Here is a 19,094-nt window from a genome sequence, read left to right as displayed (position 1 = left end):
TTTCTCAGAGAGTTGACATCTTCAAAGGACAAAATTGATTTTTATTTTATATTATAGTAGCAATATCCAATTTCTTTAAAATTGTATGCAACTTAAAGTGACTAAATGAAAAATGTTAATACTCTAATGGATAGTACAAGGTGAGGTGAATATCAAAAAGGCAATGTGCAGAAGATTGAACTTCAGGAAGCATCACTGCCAAGTCTGGTGGCATAGTTAGGATTAGAAGTTCTTGGATTTTGTGTGTGGCACATGTGTGGAGAGAGACTGTCCAGTCTTCTGTCTTCCCTCTTTTCACAGTTGGCTACAGTGCTACAGAGTGGCACTATCCTTCTCTTCCAGAAACACATCATTGTTTCACACCTTGTGTGTAGGCCCCTGAATCCTATTTTTTTTTTTCCTGCCATAGACTTGTTCCTAGAACCCTTTGAGTGCCTAGTGCAGAATCTGGTACCTAGTTAATGTGCTTGATAATTGCTTTTTGTTAGTTATATGTATTAATCATTATTATCTTCATTATTTTACTTTTCCCTTCTCTTTATAGCCAACATAGAATACTTTAACTTTTGTTAATTTTTTTAGCCAATGCTGATAGCAGGCTTAAAATAGGGTTCCGTGGCAGTTGCTCAGCATATAGGTTGAGCATCCCCAAATCCAAAAATCCAAAATCCAAAATGCTCCATAATCTGAAACTGTTTGAGCACCAACATGACACTTAAAGGAAGTGCTCACTGGAGCATTTTGAATTTCCGATTTTTGGATTTGTGATGTTCACCTGGTAAGTGTAATGCAAAAATCTGAAAAAATCAGAAATCTGAAGCATGTCTGGTCCCAAGCATTTGGAATAAGGGATACTCAACCTGTATATGCTTTTGCAAACTAAGTTTAGCATTTAAATGTATTTAAAGCATTTTTTATTGGATTTGGTGAATCTCTGCTGCTCACTGATAATATAGGATGTAACTTCCCTTTCCTAAATGTTACTGTTGTTTTGAGAGGATGTAGGCATATGGCAGATTTTAGCTAAAATAAGATGTGCTACATCCTTGGGAGGACAATCTGTGTGAGGGATGCTACCTTCCCTTTTTATTAGAATGACGTGACAGAAAACTTAAGGCTTTATTTAAAATATCTGATGGTGAGAATTAAAAGCCATGAACATTTAGACTAGAGAGGAACAAAGTGTATTTTAAAACTTGAAAACATTCTTCTGTGATTTACATAGCATGTCTCTTCTCAATGTTTTTTTCGTATAAAAATGTTTAGAATGTTTTGTAGAATGTTATAGTGGGACAGTGGTGCACATCTGTAAGGTACCTTTCATAGATCCTACAAGAGGCTGCAAGGTTATGTGTTGTTACAAGTGCTGAGAGCTAAAGCATGAAAGAGGTGAACCCTTGGCCATCATTGAAGAGTCTTTTCTAGCTGTTTCCTTGCAGGGAAGATATTTTGGGGATTCTGATCTGTGTCTGAAAGAGATAAAGGGCTTGTTCCAGAACTCCTCAGAGAGTATATCCTATGACACAGGTGAACTCTAAATCCAAAGGCTCTCTGTCCTTCAGGGCCAGTCTAGGTTTGAGTGAGACTCTGCAGCACTGGGCTGGATGAGTGGGTGTGACTAAGCAGTATTTAATCCAACCTGCAGTAGTTTAGACTTCCAGAGGGAGTGCTTGCCTTTCTGGGGAGGGAAGGCTCTACCTCAGATGCATGGAGGCCTCGGCTTGGCTGTCTTCCTTAAGTCTATCTGACCACTGATTAGAATGCTCTTCTCGTTTATTCTGTTGTAATGATGTTTTAATTTCATCTTCTCACTCAAATATGTATGTAGCCAAAAGTTAGCTCTAACTTAATCATGTACTATGATAGTATCACACCCATCAGATGACATTTTAGTGCATTTTCAGTGAACAGACTAAGATACTTTTTTTTTTTTTTTTTTTTTTTGAGACAGAGTCTTGCTGTGTCACCCAGGCTGGAGTGCAGTGGGGCGATCTCAGCTCACTGCAACCTCCGCCTCCCGGGTTCAAGCAATTCTCCTGCCCCAGCCTCCCAAATAGCTGGGACTACAGGCGCCTGCCACCAAGCCCCACTAATTTTTATATTTTTGTTAGAGACAGGGTTTCACCATATTGGCCAGGCTGGTCTCGAACTCCTGACCTCGTGATTCACCTGCCTCGGCCTTCCAAAGTGCTGGGATTACAGGCGTGAGCCACCGCGCCCAGCCCGAGTAAGATACTTTCTTATTCATCTAGTACAATAGTATAAGGTATCATGCCCATCAGGTTACATTTTTGTGCATTTTCAGTGAACAGCATGGGATATTTCCTTGTGGTAAGCACATGTAATATTGAATAAGGATCAGTATTTTCCACAAGTGAAAACTGTCACTTTGCCTGGTAGTTAAAGAAACAGAAACACAATGATCTAAAACTGAATTGGATTTTATTTAATAAGCTATTCCTTTGGAAACATATATAAAGCAAAACTTCAAGGACATGGTACCACTAATCCTAACACTCATAAGGGGCTTTAAAGCTGTTGTAGACTCAGACAAAGTAAACAGATAAATATTTGTATCTGTAGTTGTGAAAGTACAACCTGATTAATGAACAGTTACTAATAATGACCTAAAAGACCAGAAGATGGCAGAGTTTCTCCAAGAAACTCAAATTCCTTTAAAGAGGAAATTGATACAAGAAAATTGAAGTGCAGCTTATTAAAATAAGAGGATGTTTTGAAAGTACTAAGTGTTTCAGTCAGAATGCAAATGCTTCAAAAGCAAATGATTTAATGAAATTAAAAAATAATTTAGAAAGTTTCTTGAGAGTTGCATTAATCATTTATTTTGCAGAAAGGGCATGAGATACTGTATAGAAGGACTTAAAACTGCACACTATTTTTCCTAACCATATGAGTAAGATAAATCAGCAGATACTTATAAAGCAAGTTCTAGAATACATTCATGGGTTGACACAGAGGCAGATTGACTTTGACCATCTTCTAATTCTTTGGCACATTTCAGGGTTTAATCTTGATGATACTGAGTCCTCCGAGAAAAGCATAAGCTTAATACACAGTATTTTCTAAAGTAGGAAACTATACAGTAAATTTTAAAACTTTCTTTGAAAAGAGTTTGAATGAAATGATGTTTTGATATCTCAAACACGCCTTTTGCTTGCTGAGCTGTAAAATGCTAAGTTACTTTTTTTTTTTTTTTTTCTTGAGACGGAGTCTTGCCCTGTCATCCAGGCTGGAGTGCAGTGGCGCAGTCTCAGCCCACTCCCTCCGCCTCCCGGGTTCAAGCAATTCTCCTGCCTCAATCCCCTGAGTAGCTAGGATTACAGGCGCTTGCCACTACGCCCAGCTGATTTTTGTATTTTTAGTAGAGACAGGGTTTCACCATGTTGGTCAGGCTGGTCTTGAACTCCTGACTTCGTGATCTGCCCGCCTCGGCCTCCCAAAGTGCTGGGATTACAGGCGTGAGTCACCGCATCCAGCCAAGTTACTCTTAATAAACAGTTGTCCTGGCTAAACACACACTGATGACCAGTGCCATCAACAGAGGACAGATGCCAGCTTTACAGTTTGAGAGTGTGTTTGCCTTTCGTATGAATAAATAGCTCAGGCATTTGATGCATCTTTTCCTTATTCAACAAATACTGATTGAACACTTTGATTCCATGTGTCAGTGTTTAAACTACTTGCTGCGTCTTTAGCTCTATCTCTTCTGCTGAACAAGAAATTGTAGAGAGATATTTCAGATTTTGCTAAATCAGTTTACAAGCTTTGTTCTTTATTTATCATTCCAAATTAAGCCAGAATAAAATATGTTTTTAATTGCATTGACATAAACTAAGAAACCAATGGGAGTGATTTAGATTTTGAGAAATAGGAAATTAAAATAGAAACTTGGACTCATTTTCATCAACCTTACTGGTTCTAGGGAAGTCATTGTCATTACCTCTCTTGCTGATGATATTTGGAGCCATATCATCCTGTGTCCAGTAGTTACTTGAATTTTAATGGCCATTTTTGAAGCTGTCAGGGTCTTAAACAAATGACTAAGTCATTGTGAGGAAGCATGGCTCCTGCAACTCTACATCTAAGTAGGTTTTGACTTTGAAATAGCAAGTTCATATCTGTTAATTTCTTTATGATTTAGCATGTAAATACTTCCTAGCTGTGATTGTGTCCCTTCACTCATTTTTAGAGTGTTTGTCATCAAATAGAGTCTTAGGGAACAGTAAGCATGAAGGGATATACACTCTATTCAAAGAGTGCTAGAATCTCATTTGCTCATAATAAATTAATCAGAAAAACTTTCTTCTGTCTACTGTTACATTTTATGTTTTCTGGTAATTTACCAAACTTTGAAAGGATGAATAGGTGTAGAGCAATGAGAGTCTAATTAGGAAAAAGAGGTATGGAGACATTTTAAATGATTGACGTTCTGTAAGTCGTAATTTAGTTTTACTAAAAAGTCAGAGGCCCAAAAAGTTTAATTTTTTAATGAATGCCCTATTATAAGTAAACATTGAGATGTATATAATTATTAGGGGAGGAGGGCCAAAAGCATCCATCATGATGGAAGAAAGGACTATCAAAACTATTCTACCAGAATTCTATCCAGATTATGAACTGTAAGCAAGTAATAACTTTTTTTTTAGTAATGACCTTAATTACTACTCTCAGTTTCCCAATATTATAAAATTGACTTGTTCTTTAAGAATCACTTAGATACATAAAGCTTTGTGGAAACCTATGTATGTAGAAACAACAGCTAGAGAGAGAGATTGAAATATTTTTGGTTCTCTTAAAAATTAATGTTTTATTTTTTTTCTTCTGATTCCAGCATCTTCACAACTATTTCACAGTGACTCTTGGAATTCCTGCTTGGTGTTCTTATGTCTTTTTCGTCATAGCCACCTTGGTTTTTGGCCTTTTTATGGGTCTGGTAAGAGATAATAACAAACTTTTTCTATCTTTAAGGCAAAATTAATTTCATGTACAACTAAAAGGCAGCCAAGAAAGAAAAAGCACATAAAAAATAGTATTTTGTGCAGTCTAAGTAGTTAAATAGCATTTGCTTGTTTGAGACTGCTTCCAATGGTAATGTGAGATATAACAGAAAATTTATTAAATTCTTATCCCCTAATCCTATCCCTTAAGTATTTTGAAGATGTGTACTGCCTATAGACAGTAATAAAAAAAAAAAAAAAGGAGACCTTACTAGAATTGATAGTTTCTAAGACAACTGAGTCAGCTGTGATTTCACACATTGCCTGCTTAATTAGAAACACTGTAGTGATAAGGCCAATGTTTTGAATTTGTTCCTTGGGTAGATGCAAGATTGTTGTTGTTGTTGTTCTTATCCTCCAGTTAAACTAATCCTGACTAGCTGCTTATGCATACACTCTGGTTTTCCTGAGATAGATAATGTAGTTAAAACAACACAATTATTCTTTGGGCATGAAAATCAGTATGCAGTATATATCTCCCCAGGTATTTTCTCCCCAGGTATTTCAGGCAAGAGTTGAATAATAAATTTATTTATCTAACTACATAGGCAACTATAAATGTTCAGCATGTTGTACTTCTTGTTATTTTTTATTTCTCTTAACCTAATCTTGATTAGTTTGATTGCATTTTAAACCCTAATTAAACCAAAAAGTTTTTAAAAACCTTTATATTGTATACTAAACACATAGTTCCTAAACACTATAATGGGAATAATTGATGATTACTAAAAATTTATGTCAAAGAACAGACTTTAAGGTAAGATTATCTTAAAGTCTATCCTTATATTTTATAATGAATTTTGGCTCTTTAGCAAGTTCTTTTTAAAAATGTTAACAATTGACTTATAGTAAGTCATAACTCCAAGAGGCCAAGGAGGCTCGATTTGACTTTTCCATGAACATGCTTAATACATATCATGGCTTATCTTTGAAACTTGGCTCCTGATGTTAACTTCAGGGATAGGAATGGGACTTACTTAGATATCTGTATATGTCCTTCATTAGGTCCTGGGTATGTTCTGTTCTGTTGCATTAATCTTTTTGCTAATTAACATGTCCCCATTGCTCTCGTCTAAAGGGATTTGACACCAGATATAAATAGAATGTGATTGTGATTGTCTGTGCTTCTCCCATCTGTTGTCTGGTGCTAGATTTTTCTAGCAGTGTATTTTGGGGCTACCATAGTGTGAGGTTCTTGTAGGGGGAAACAGTATGAGGTCCCAGGCGAGTCAATGATGGAGTTATAGGGAATGTAGGTTGTGTGTGACCCTGTTGGAAGACTAGTGAAAATGCTTAGAGTTTTAGAATATTATTTTTGATGTTGACTTTAAGTCCATGAAATTGAGTCAGGCCTGCCTGCCTATGCCTTAGATTCCTTTGGAAACCTAGATTCAGATAATCAGTGTAGAAGGGTTATTGGAGCCTTGGCCTGAAGAAAGGAGAGAGTGATTCTAGCCTGTTCAAGTGATTAAGTGAGATAGACTACCCTTCCTTAATAAGAAAATAACTTTAACAAAATATTATTAACTTTATTAATGAAATAATAATTTCATAGCATATGAATCATAAATTATAAAAGATTCATACATTTACTGTTAATAAGTTTCCAAAAAATAACAAACACATATCTGTGTTCAAAGTGCCTGTTTTAGGCTGGGCACAGTGGCTCAGGCCTGTAATCCTGGCACTCTGGGAGGCTGAGGCAGGTGGATCATTTGAGCCCAGGAGTTTGAGACCAGCCTTGGCAACATGGTAAAACCCTGTCTCTACAAAAAATACAAAAATTAGCCTGGCATGGTGGCACACACCTGTAGTCCCAGCTACTCGGGAGGCTGAGGTGGGAGGATCACTTGAGCCCAGGAGTTTGAGGCTGCTGTGAGCCATAATCTTGCCACTGTACTCCAGCCTGGGTGACAGAGCTAGACCCTGTCTCAAAAAAAAAAAAAAAAAAAAAAAAAAAATATATATATATATATATATATATATACACACACACACACACACACACACACATATATATACACACACAGAATGCCTTTTCTATAACTGTTAAGTATATTAAAGTAAACACACAACTGCTAGAATTTTTGCTTTTAGTAACCTTTAATTTCTTATGTACTTTCAACTTCTGTTTTGTGAGAGTTACACAATTTGAAACAGCTGCATTCTTATCCCAATTTAAATCATCTATTCCAGAATGACATTTTTGTTAACTTCTAGGATGATAGAAAAGTGTTGGTCAATTGTTTTCATATCTTAGCCACATAGAGAATATTTATGTAGCATGCCAGGGTAAAGGAATACTGAGGGACAAAGCTGCCTGAGGCTGGCTCTGAATGGCCCAGACTCCTTGAAGGATGACATGTCTGTTGGGAAGCTAGGATCTGAATTTTTTTTTTTTTGTAACCTCACCACCTGAGTCAAAATTAAATGAGTAAATTAGATAGACTAAACCTGAGATAAAATTGTTGAGTGTACAATTTTCCAGAATAGAAGAGTAGGATAAATTAAGATGATGGATATGGTAATTACACTGATTTGATCATTATACTGTAATACATGCATTGAAACATCACATTGTACCCCATCAGTATATATAGTTACTGTGTGTCAATTATAAATAAAAAAGAAAAGTCAGAAAAAAACATTATGTCCTAGAATAGCCAGTAAGCATATAACTATCACATTAAAAGGTAAGGTTTTCAAACCTGAATCATTTCAGATGGAATGTTTTTTTATCTTTGTTGTTCAAATTGATTTAATGGCTTAGAGCTTATTGTTCTCCAACCCACCAAGCCTTCCTGCAACTCATTGCCCCACCTCCTGGGTCTCCTCAGTTTGACATTCAGGGCTTTCTCTGGATCCAAGACCCCCATGGAGATCCAACTTAGTTTAGCTTAGAGCAGCCAGGCGGTGCTGCTGTTCTCTCCTGACTGCCCAGGGCATTAAATGCCTCCTCCTTCAAAGTCATCCTCAATCCTTCCCCACCCACAGCTGGCTGTAACATTTGTGAAATGTTCTTCCATTCAATCAGGGGTTACCCGTTGGTGAGGGGCAGCCTATATACAGAGTGGTTTGGTTGTCCAGAATAGTGTATTTAAAAAGACTTGGTTCATAGTGTCTATCTTCTTATACTTGCTTGGTTCATCTATTTATAGTGGTTTCTCTGTAGACTTTTGGCTTTGTGACCACTTTCTAAATTAATATTTTCCTGTATTATGTCACATTTGAAAAGTAGGAAGTTCTTAATTATATCCTTGTCTCTTGTGAAGACTTTTGACTAGCTGCTAATTATTAGTCTAAGAATATCTGATTATAGAAGCAAGGCCTAATTTTGAGGTCCTCTGGTAATAAATGTCCTATCTATTCACTGTAAAATCACTTTTTTCCTTCCAGGTCTTGGTGGTAATATCAGAATGTTTCTATGTGCCACTTCCAAGGCATTTATCTGAGCGTTCTGGTAAGTACGATAAGCTCCTGTGATCTAGAGTGTTTTTGGAATTCTGTGATGTGCCTTTTTGTGCTCATATAGATAGTGGGTTTTCTCTGTGATTTACTAGGTGACCAAATCATCACTACCAAATTTCTTAAAATATGTTTTCTAGGTAGATTTGAACAAAATTATTTTTCTCCCTTTCTTAAATTAGGAAATATTTCATTTTGGCAATTGCTTTTTCTTTTTAAGTATGTGCTCTTCATTAATTGGTGTCATATTTTCCTTTATTCTAACTAGAACTAGAAGGGAAGAAGGGAAACTCAATATATATTGCGTCTGCTGTGTGCTAGTAACTCTTCTAAGTCCTTTAAAAGCAGTCTTCCCAAATCCTTGCACTGCTCCACACTTCTTCTGGGGCCAGGTGCCTCTGGATTTGCATGTCTTTATTCCAGACTATTTTTGAGACTGCATAAAGATGTTCATGAGACTTTCTAATTGTTGAATTTTATGTGGGAGTTTAAATAAGCTCATGTTTCTTTTTAGTTCTTGAAGTTTTTGAGGCTTTGAGACTTCCATTGATAATTTGAAAATATGATTCTTAGATTTCTTAAAAGTAATAGAAACCCAATATCAAGGATTTTAGGAAAACAAATGAAAATTTATTAGCTCACATAACTGAAAAGCCCAGGGACATTCTAGCTTCAAGCACGGCCCAAGTGATGTTAGGTTTCTCTGTCTGTGTGGCTTATTCATAAGAGCTGTTGATAGTCCTTGCACATTTTCTCTGTTTAAAAATCCCTGAAGAAAAAGAGGCTATTTCTCCTGACTCTGGCCCAGAACCTCTGTGGAGTACTTTGAGTGGCTTAGCTTGTCACATTTCTGAACCAATCACCATGACCAATAGGGTCACTGAGCTTTCTACAAGACACAAAATACCGAGCGTAAAGGAAACTTTGCCCTTGCTGCCCACATGCCCTGCTGAAGTCATTATGGTCCATGAAATTTCCAGAGACAGGTGGAGAAGCCCTAAATGGGGCTAGGATGCCAACCAGAGAATCTGTCCTGCATGACCATAGTTTCAAGATAGAAAAAACTGTCACTTACCCTCTATTTTTATTTCACAGCTAAACACACTCAATTGATTACCGAATTACCATTGTTTATGCAGAGGATATTCCTCTTTCTTCCCTCCATAGAGCAGAATCGGAGATCAGAGGAGGCTCATAGAGCTGAACAGTTACAGGACGCGGAGGAGGAAAAAGATGATTCAAATGAAGAAGAAAACAAAGACAGCCTTGTAGATGATGAAGAAGAGAAAGAAGATCTTGGCGATGAGGATGAAGCAGAGGAAGAAGAGGAGGAGGACAACCTGGCTGCTGGTGTGGATGAGGAGAGAAGTGAGGCCAATGACCAGGGGCCCCCAGGAGAGGACGGTGTGACCCGGGAGGAAGTAGAGCCTGAGGAGGCTGAAGAAGGCATCTCTGAGCAACCCTGCCCAGCTGACACAGAGGTGGTGGAAGACTCCTTGAGGCAGCGTAAAAGTCAGCATGCTGACAAGGGACTGTAGATTTAATGATGCGTTTTCAAGAATACACACCAAAACAATATGTCAGCTTCCCTTTGGCCTGCAGTTTGTACCAAATCCTTAATTTTTCCTGAACGAGCAAGCTTCTCTTAAAAGATGCTCTCTAGTCATTTGGTCTCATGGCAGTAAGCCTCATGTATACTAAGGAGAGTCTTCCAGGTGTGACAATCAGGATATAGAAAAACAAACGTAGTATTGGGATCTGTTTGGAGACTGGGATGGAACAAGTTCATTTACTTAGGGGTCAGAGAGTCTCGACCAGAGGAGGCCATTCCCAGTCCTAATCAGCACCTTCCAGAGACAAGGCTGCAGGCCCTGTGAAATGAAAGCCAAGCAGGAGCCTTCGCTCCTGAGCATCCCCAAAGTGTAACGTAGAAGCCTTGCATCCTTTTCTTGTGTAAAGTATTTATTTTTGTCAAATTGCAGGAAACATCAGGCACCACAGTGCATGAAAAATCTTTCACAGCTAGAAATTGAAAGGGCCTTGGGTATAGAGAGCAGCTCAGAAGTCATCCCAGCCCTCTGAATCTCCTGTGCTATGTTTTATTTCTTACCTTTAATTTTTCCAGCATTTCCACCATGGGCATTCAGGCTCTCCACACTCTTCTCTATTATCTCTTGGTCAGAGGACTCCAATAACAGCCAGGTTTACATGAACTGTGTTTGTTCATTCTGACCTAAGGGGTTTAGATAATCAGTAAGCATAACCCCTGAAGCTGTGACTGCCAAACATCTCAAATGAAATGTTGTAGCCATCAGAGACTCAAAAGGAAGTAAGGATTTTACAAGACAGATTAAAAAAAAATTGTTTTGTCCAAAATATAGTTGTTGTTGATTTTTTTTAAAGTTTTCTTAGCAATATTTTTCAAGCCAGAAGTCCTCTAAGTCTTGCCAGTACAAGGTAGTCTTGTGAAGAAAAGTTGAATACTGTTTTGTTTTCATCTCAAGGGGTTCCCTGGGTCTTGAACTACTTTAATAATAACTAAAAAGCCACTTCTAATTTTCCTTCAGTGATGTGCTTTTGCTGAAAGAATTAATGAACTCCAGTACCTGAAAGTGAAAGATTTGATTTTGTTTCCATCTTCTGTAATCTTCCAAAGAATTATATCTTTGTAAATCTCTCAATACTCAATCTACTGTAAGTACCCAGGGAGGCTAATTTCTTTAAAAAAAAAAAAAAAATCTATCCATCTACTTCTCTCTTACCTGATTTATGTGTTAGAATAAATTCATGAAATTCGATTCCAAGCATACGAAAGATGCCTAAAGTTGATTCTATGCTCCTTGGATCCAGACAGAATAATGAGTACAGGTTTATGAAATTCTAAGAGTTTCTGTCGTCTTTAAAAAGGAACGTGCAGTATATTTCTATCTGGCTGTTTAGATAACCCTTTCCTTGTATTAATTGTGAGCACGGAGCTCACTGGTGGGGGAGGTTCTGAAACTCTCTGCCCTCCTGTGGTTGAATGAAGATGTTGCAAGACTTGCACAAAGGAGGTTATTCTTCTGACAGCATCAACTTTTAGAGATGGTTCTTTTTCATCTTTCCAATTCAGTTACTTGACAGTCTCCTTCCCCAGTATGCTGAAGTTTGTTAAGAGTCACCAGTAATTGTGCTTTTCAGACAGTAGTGCAGCTTCAAGATCGAGGCCATCACTGGGCTGATGGGCTGGGAGAACCTTGCCATGTGCCTGCCTGTTTCCTGCCCCCTTAGTCACTGCCCATTTCCTGCCCCCTTGGTCGCTGACACACCTTCACCCAAAGTGCCATGGTTCTGATGGTGGCAGTTCCATCTCCCTGACATCAGGAAGCTTTTCTCGATCAGAGCAGAGCGGGGCCTGCCTGCCCTCGTGTCACTGGATTTCTTTCTCTTATAATCAGCTGAAACAGAGTTTTCAAAGAACAGTAAACTCAGGTTCAGAGGTATTATGGAATAAGAATGGTTTTATAGTTTGGCTTTTCTATATAATGCCTCCCTCTCAAACTGAAATATTCATTTTTTTAGTGGAGTATTTGACTAGAGAGAAGGTAAGGCAGAAATACAGTCTACACTGGCTTTTAAAAATGTAAAGCCAATTTCCAACCGGACCCCAAATAGTACAGGTTGAACATTCCGTTCCAACAATCCAAAACCCCAAATGCTCCAAAATCTTAAACTTTGAGTTCCAACATTCCGTCAGAAGTGGAAAATTTTACACCTGACCTCATTTGACAGGTGGCAGTTACAGTGCAATCAAAACTTTGTTCCATGCCCAAGATTATTAAAAATATTGGATAAAATTACCTTCAAGCTATGTTGTATAAGGTGTATATAAAACAAATGAATTTTGTGTTTAGACTTGGGTCTACTCCCAAGATACCTCATATACAAAAATCCCCAAATCCAAAAACATTTGAAACACTTCTGGTCCCACACATTTTGGATAAGGGATATTTGACCTATATCTAATTATATAATAAGAAAAATGTATTCTCTTTTTTTTTTTTTTGAGATGGAGTTTCACTCTTGTTGTCGACCAGGCTGTAATGGCACAATCTTGGCTTACTACAACCTCCGCCTCCCTAGTTCAAGGGATTCTCCTGCCTCAGCCTCCCAGGTAGCTGGGGTTACAGGCATGTGCCACCATGCCTGGCTAATTTTGTATTTTTGGTAGAGACGGGGTTTCGCCATGTTGGTCAGACTGGTCTTGAACTCCTGACCTCAGGTGGTCCGCCCGCCTTAGCCTCCCAAAGTGCTGGGATTACAGGTGTGAGCCACCGTACCTGGCAGAAAATGTACTTTCTTTCTCAGCAATACTTTTAAAAAAAATTGAAGGGTGAGGAGAAAAACATCTTGGAGAAGAGGACCCATTAAAACTTTAAATATCTGTGGGAACCATTTTTCCTGATTTTCTCTTTTTTAACATCATGGCAAAGATGGTTTTTTTTCCAACAAAATTTAATTTAATATCTTTCCACTTGAAGATTTTAGGTTTGTTTTCAATACTTAATGAATATAAAGCTAAAGGAGAAAAGCCAACCTGAAATAATTTAAACTTTATATGAACATTTCAAGAAGAGTTTGTGGATTTTTTCTGCAGATAATATATTTGATCCAGAACTCAAGTGCATGGAAACATGATTTTGATTTTTAAAATCTAAAAAAAAAAAAAAAAAAATTAAAATCATGCTTCCCTCTATTGCAGTATCAGTTATTTAGTCACAGAATGGTATTTTATGTAAATTAAAATTAGGTGAATGCAATGCAGGTAACTGGTTTTGGAATGGGAATGTGCAGTGCTTTATGTTTGGGGAGTTGGAGCAGGATATCTTTTCATCAATTAGAAGGAAAGTTTGAAACTTCTGATTACCTTTATGTTGGTTTCTCTTATTATTTGTCTCTTGCTAGATCTGCTAAACCAACCCAGCTTGCTCAGAGATCTCATATTGAAGCAACATACAGGCAATCCACATCTTTCTTTCCCTTTGAAGTATAGTCATTGGATGGGATGAGGGACAGGGCCTGTTGGGTTCACAGGGCCTTGCACTGCATGGGCACATACTTAAAAGCTCTTGTGCATGGAATCCCTGTCTGTTAGCCACAGGCCTCTTTAACTCTATACATTCAAAATAACTACTGTAGTAGAAAATAGATAAGCTTCAGCTGAGTTGGCTTTTGATAGTGGAAAAAAACAAAATTTGACTTTTTATGGCCAAAATTCCTTGTTGACAGCTGTGATATTCTAATATGATTTGGGAATATGTCAGTCTACAGAACCTGCATCCTGTAAAAACACCTTTGGGGTAGATGATAAAAGTCATTTTTAAGGCAAATACTTACCATGTGACTTTTTATTACCAAATGCATCAGTAGTGGAGCTGGTATGTTGTTTCATAGGATGGAAACATTAGAAGTCCAGAGAAAAATAAATTTTAAAAAAAGGTGGAAAAGTTAGGGTAAACCTGAGATTTCAGCATAAAATCTTTAGTATGAAGTGAGAGAAAGAAGAGGGAGGCTGGTTCTGTTGCTCGTATCAATAGGTTATCTGTGTCCCTCATCTTGGTGTTGCAGTGTTATTTCTGTCAGTATTATGAATGTGTGGTTGACCCATCCTGTCAAATGTACCAACATTTTCGAAAGAATTCATTCAAATCTCTTATGCCAACAGAAGAGTTCCTTCTTGTTTAATATCTCTTTACCTCAGTCCTACATTTTGATTCTCTGGAGGAGATTTTAGCTTGTCTTAAAAAGCCAAATTTGGAGTCATCAAGCCTGCTGAACCTGATGGGGCAGCTTTTTGAACAGCTTTCCGGAAGTAAGAACTTCAGTTGAAAAGCCCTTTGATCGCTTCAGCCCGGGACATGCCCTTCAGATGGCTTATTCTCAGTAAAGCTTTATGAAGACTGTGACACTGTATATGTGTGACTCATACAACTTTGACGTGTTTCTGAAGTGGTTTAATCGTATTTGTTATTAGCTTCTTTGTGGAAATGCAATTTTTATACTAAAAACATTGCTTATTTGCAATGCAATATGTTATAAATTTGTTGTTTATATTACTTGTATTAGTCTTAGCCTAATGAACCTAATTATTTTTCTTTCTGTATTCTTTGCTTCCTCAAATAGCATCTGCAGCAATTGGAATGAGAAATCCAGATATGTGTTTCAAGTAGTACATTGCCTGAATCACAAATCACTTGATCACAGTATTGTATATAATCCCTGATCCTATTTGTTTCATTTTATTGTAAATTCCCATTTGCATCAAAACCTAATGATAGTGATTGGTAAGTAAAAACAAATGGTGTATTGCTTTTCATACAAGTGTTTTCACAAAAGCCATTTGCCTAGGCAGCAAAAAATATTAATTTGTTAAAAAAAATTTTCCTTCGTGTCCATCCTCCATCTAGTCTGTTCATTCATTCTCTCTCTTTCTCCCTTCCTGACGCGGTGAAACTCAGACCATGTGCCCTTTAGTTGCTCTGGAAAGTGCACAAAACCAAGGCAGGGTCCAAAGATCCGAGGCTCTTCCAGCCAGTGTGTTGCCATCAGAAACCTCTGGGGTCTCCCTCTGTCCTGAGGTCTTGGGGTAGCCAGATGGCAAGGGATGCTACTAATCCCCCAAGACACTATGGATTGGTCTTGTCTTTGGGGCTTTCAGAAAACTCCCTTCTACACCTAACTCTCCCCACCACTCTAGTGGAAAAGCATCAGAGTGGTAAGGTGGGTCCTTGAAACACCCTCAGAGACTGAAACAATGGAGATTTGATTTTTGTCTTTTGGAAGATGGTGGGAGATATGTGTAGTGAGAAGACAGTTATTAAACCTGCATACCACCAAGGCCCTCCCTCAGAGACACTGGCTCAGAATGCTTATTTGTCTATACAGAGAAAAATGTCTGTCATGCTGTCTGCCTAGATGACTTTGGTTATTCATCCTTGCCTATAGCAAAACGCAGCTTTCAAGCCAACAACACTGAATTACAAATGTAACCCCCTGCTTTGCTCTAGTCTTGAATGCTCTTTGGAACATATTTCACAGTAATAGAAATTCTTTCTTGGAACATGTGAGCTTCTTGAGATTGATACCTGTATTACGACAGTCCAGCCTGTGCTAACAGACCCGCAAATCTCGGGGGCTTTAAGAACAAGAATTGTATTACTGATTCACATAGCCCAGGCCAGGCATCCCAGGCAGGCTCTGTCCCATGCAGGTTTTTCTGGGCCTCAAGGTCAAGGGAGGCTTTGCTGTTTAACATGTGGCTGCTGGGCCGGGCATGGTGGCTCACGCCTGTAATCCCAGCACTTTGGGAGGCCGAGGGAGGTGGATCACCTGAGATCAGGAGTTCGAGACCAGCCTTAGTAACATAGTGAAACCCTGTCTCTACTAAAAATACAAAAATAAGCCAGGCATAATGGCAGGTGCCTATAATCCCAGCTACTCAGGAGGCTGAGGCAGGAGAATTAATTGAACTCGGGAGGCAGAGATTACAGCGAGCCGAGATCATGCCTTTGCACTCCAAACTTGGCAACAGTGGGAGACTCCATCTCAAAACAAACAACCAAAAAAACGTGGCTGCTAAGGTGGCTGTGATCATTTCCATCCCAGTCAGTCAGAGGAGTAAGAGATGGAGGAACATTGCTGAGAGATTTTAAAGCGAGGCTGCCGCACGTGCATCATTTATGTTCACATTTCCTGTGAGAGGACTTAGTCACAGGGTCATACCTAACTTAAAGGAAGACTAGGATGTGTAATCTTGCTGTGTGCTTAAGAACAAAGGGAACTTGAGAGCTAGCAATCTCTTGCCACAATGACTTTTTCTTGCCCACCTTTGTGAGCCTAGGACCTTCTATAGAGTAAGCTCCTGGGACATAGTATGAATGCACATATGGCAGGAGAGGACAGAGTACATATGGCCCCAGTGCTGGAGGTCTTCCTGCTGGACTTGACCACTGTGGCTCTTCAAGGTACCAGAGTTTTCAAACCGAGAATTGTCATTTCATGGAGTTTGTATTTTACTTGGGAAGGTGAATATTAGCGGGAAAAGAGTTACAAGCAAAAAAGTTAACAAATGCTATATGAGTTTATAAAAAGGAACCTGACCTAGGCTGAGGGTGTAGATGGTATGTGTGACCAGGAGGGCTAATTAGGGGCTGTGGAGGCTGAGGTGGTGTGGGACCCCTTAGGCACACACAACCAAACTGTGAGCGGCATGTATGGAAACAGAAGATAGCATTTATCTCAAAGAGAATGTCATGGTAGATTCTTGCCCTCATTTTCTTTTTTTTGAGGGAGGGATGGAGGCACAGTTTCTTACTAATCTTTGCATGAGCTTTTTCTCATTTCAATATCTTTGATATCCCAATCAGTAGGCTGGGCACAGTGGCTCAGCCCTGTGATCCCAGCACTTTGGAAGGCTGAGGTGGGTGGACTGTTTGAGTTCAGGAGTTCGAGACCAGCCTGGGCAGCATGACGAAACTCCGTCTCTACAAGGGATACAAAAATTAGCCGGGCTTGGTGGTGCCTGACCTTTAAAAGGCTAATCATGTGAATCTCCAAGGATAAGTTTAGCTTCTAGCATTTCCAAACTGACTTGAAAAGTAATATTGTGAAATACATTATTTGAAAACCATCCCACTACAAAAACTAGAAATGCTGGCTAAAATATAACCAGTATCTTTTTAAAGATAGAACTGAGCTCAAAAGAGAGTAAGAAAAAATCACAAAGCCAAAAACCAAGAGGTCAATAAATATGACCTGATACTGGAACTGCCACCAGTGGTGGTGGAGAGAGCAGCTGCTCCCTTAGGTAACCAGAGAGAGTACATTTTATTGTCCATGTAGGTATAGGATGCAAAAGCCTTGACTATAGCCAAGTTAGAAAGCTGGAACTGAAACTACATAAAATTCCCAGCTACATCCTTGGTGAAATAAAAAAATCTCACTAGAACATAGACACTTCAAGAAACCTTTTCTGTCTTGGCCTGGTCTATATGTTGAAAAATAATAGACTTCCCTAAGAAATCACAATCAATGGTCTGACCTTACACAACTTGGGGTTTGAATTTACAGTAGCTTCATAGTCTCAAAAGGACCTAAACCAAAACAATTCTCATAAAAAGGCTAATGGGGTTGGCGGGATGTGTACATGGTGGGGCGGCGGGGTGGATATACTAGCAGAAGCAAGCACAGAGCTGCTCTTGAAAACACCCTCAGTCTGGCTTAAAGATTCCCATAGATGAAGTCTCACTTAAAATAAACTTGTAATTCAAAGTTACAAATCACACAAGGAAACTATTTATCAGATAGCAAGGTGAGACTTGCCTAAATCCTTGGAATAAAATTGTTAAATAGAAGTTTTAAATTAAAAGAAAAATAAGCACGTAACACATAACACAAAAGAATTAGGCACTTTTTTTCCCTCAAAATAATGTATTTTAGGTTCATCCATCTTGCATGTGTCAGTAGTTCAATTCTTTTTATTAGTGTGTAGTATTTCATTGTATAAATATTCAATGTGTTCCTTATACCTTCCACTATTGATAGACACAGAGACAGTTTCTAGTTCTTAGCTGGTCCTTTGAATATTTTGATTGTGAGACATTCCCTGGACTATTTTACTAATAATCTTTGGGAGAAATGCCAAAATGTTAGAAGTATATTCCTCAGGATTTTCCAAGATTTGTTCTTGTATCACCAGAAAGCAACATGTATTACCCTAGCAAGGAGCAGATGTTTGAGAACACAAACACTAGAACGAGTCTTCCTGGGGTTAGATCCCAGGAAGACTCTGGGATCTGCCACTTGCCAGCGGTGTGAACTTGAGTAAGTTACCCAACTTCTCTGTGCCTCATATTTGCAATGGGGATAATAAAAGACTTCCACATCCACTAATGAAGGTCTAGACGATTTTAACCACCCCTCCCAATGAAGACAACTAGGAAAGCTGAATTTAAAATATATGTATAGCTACACACTTGAAGGCATCAAAGTATACAAGATGATGAAGGATATCAGGCCAAGATCTAGGAGAAACTGTAAGGTCAGGAATGTGATCCTGTTGTTTGGGGCTGTTTTTCTCCTGAGCGCATTTACTGTTCCTGGAGTAGGGGTAAGGGGTGTGTTGAGAGGCTGAGTGATGGTTATGAGGGCTTTGTCTTCTGAGGGGACAGGGATTGGCTAAGGATGGGAGGGCCTGTGAAGGACTCACATTAGGAATAAGGATGAACCATAAGTCAGCAGACCCCACAGACACTGAAACTCAGCCTTGGTCTATCCAAGTTCTGAAATCAGAATGATGCAATCCTGGAAGTAAGTGTAAATGCTGGGGGAAGTTAACTGGTAGAGGTTGAGTTCCTAGGTTGGATGGTGGGTTTTCTACCTTTTTTTGCTATGAGATAGAAAGCCATAGTTTTAGTAAATCCTGAGGTTCATAAAGCTTTATCATTGTGGACTATCGCATTCAAAGGACTGTAATCTATCAAAAGTGAAAATTGACTCCTTATTTTTCTTTCATTCTTTGCCTCTTTTAGTCCCCAAAGCTATCTTCCTGCTCCACTTCCCCTCTTTTTGTCT

The 19,094-nt window shown here is 38.7% G+C and overlaps 1 protein-coding gene across 1 annotated transcript in view; it reads left to right on the top strand.

The window, feature by feature from the left end:
• TMX4 (thioredoxin related transmembrane protein 4) overlaps positions 1–14,922 on the top strand; it is a 42,449-nt gene extending 27,527 nt beyond the window's left edge. Inside the window, exons 6-8 of the mRNA XM_004061794.5 lie at positions 4,853–4,954; positions 8,415–8,478; positions 9,651–14,922. Of these exons, the coding sequence (XP_004061842.1) occupies positions 4,853–4,954; positions 8,415–8,478; positions 9,651–10,021 (537 nt within the window). The 3' untranslated portion in view covers positions 10,022–14,922. The remainder of the gene's footprint in view (positions 1–4,852; positions 4,955–8,414; positions 8,479–9,650) is intronic.
• The last annotated feature ends 4,172 nt before the right edge of the window (positions 14,923–19,094 follow it).

Source organism: Gorilla gorilla, chromosome 21 (genome assembly GCF_029281585.2).
Source record: "Gorilla gorilla gorilla isolate KB3781 chromosome 21, NHGRI_mGorGor1-v2.1_pri, whole genome shotgun sequence".
NCBI classification, from domain to species: Eukaryota; Metazoa; Chordata; class Mammalia; order Primates; family Hominidae; genus Gorilla; species Gorilla gorilla.
The sequence above is the reverse complement of the archived record's forward strand: the minus strand, read 5'-3'. Positions and strand labels throughout refer to the sequence as shown.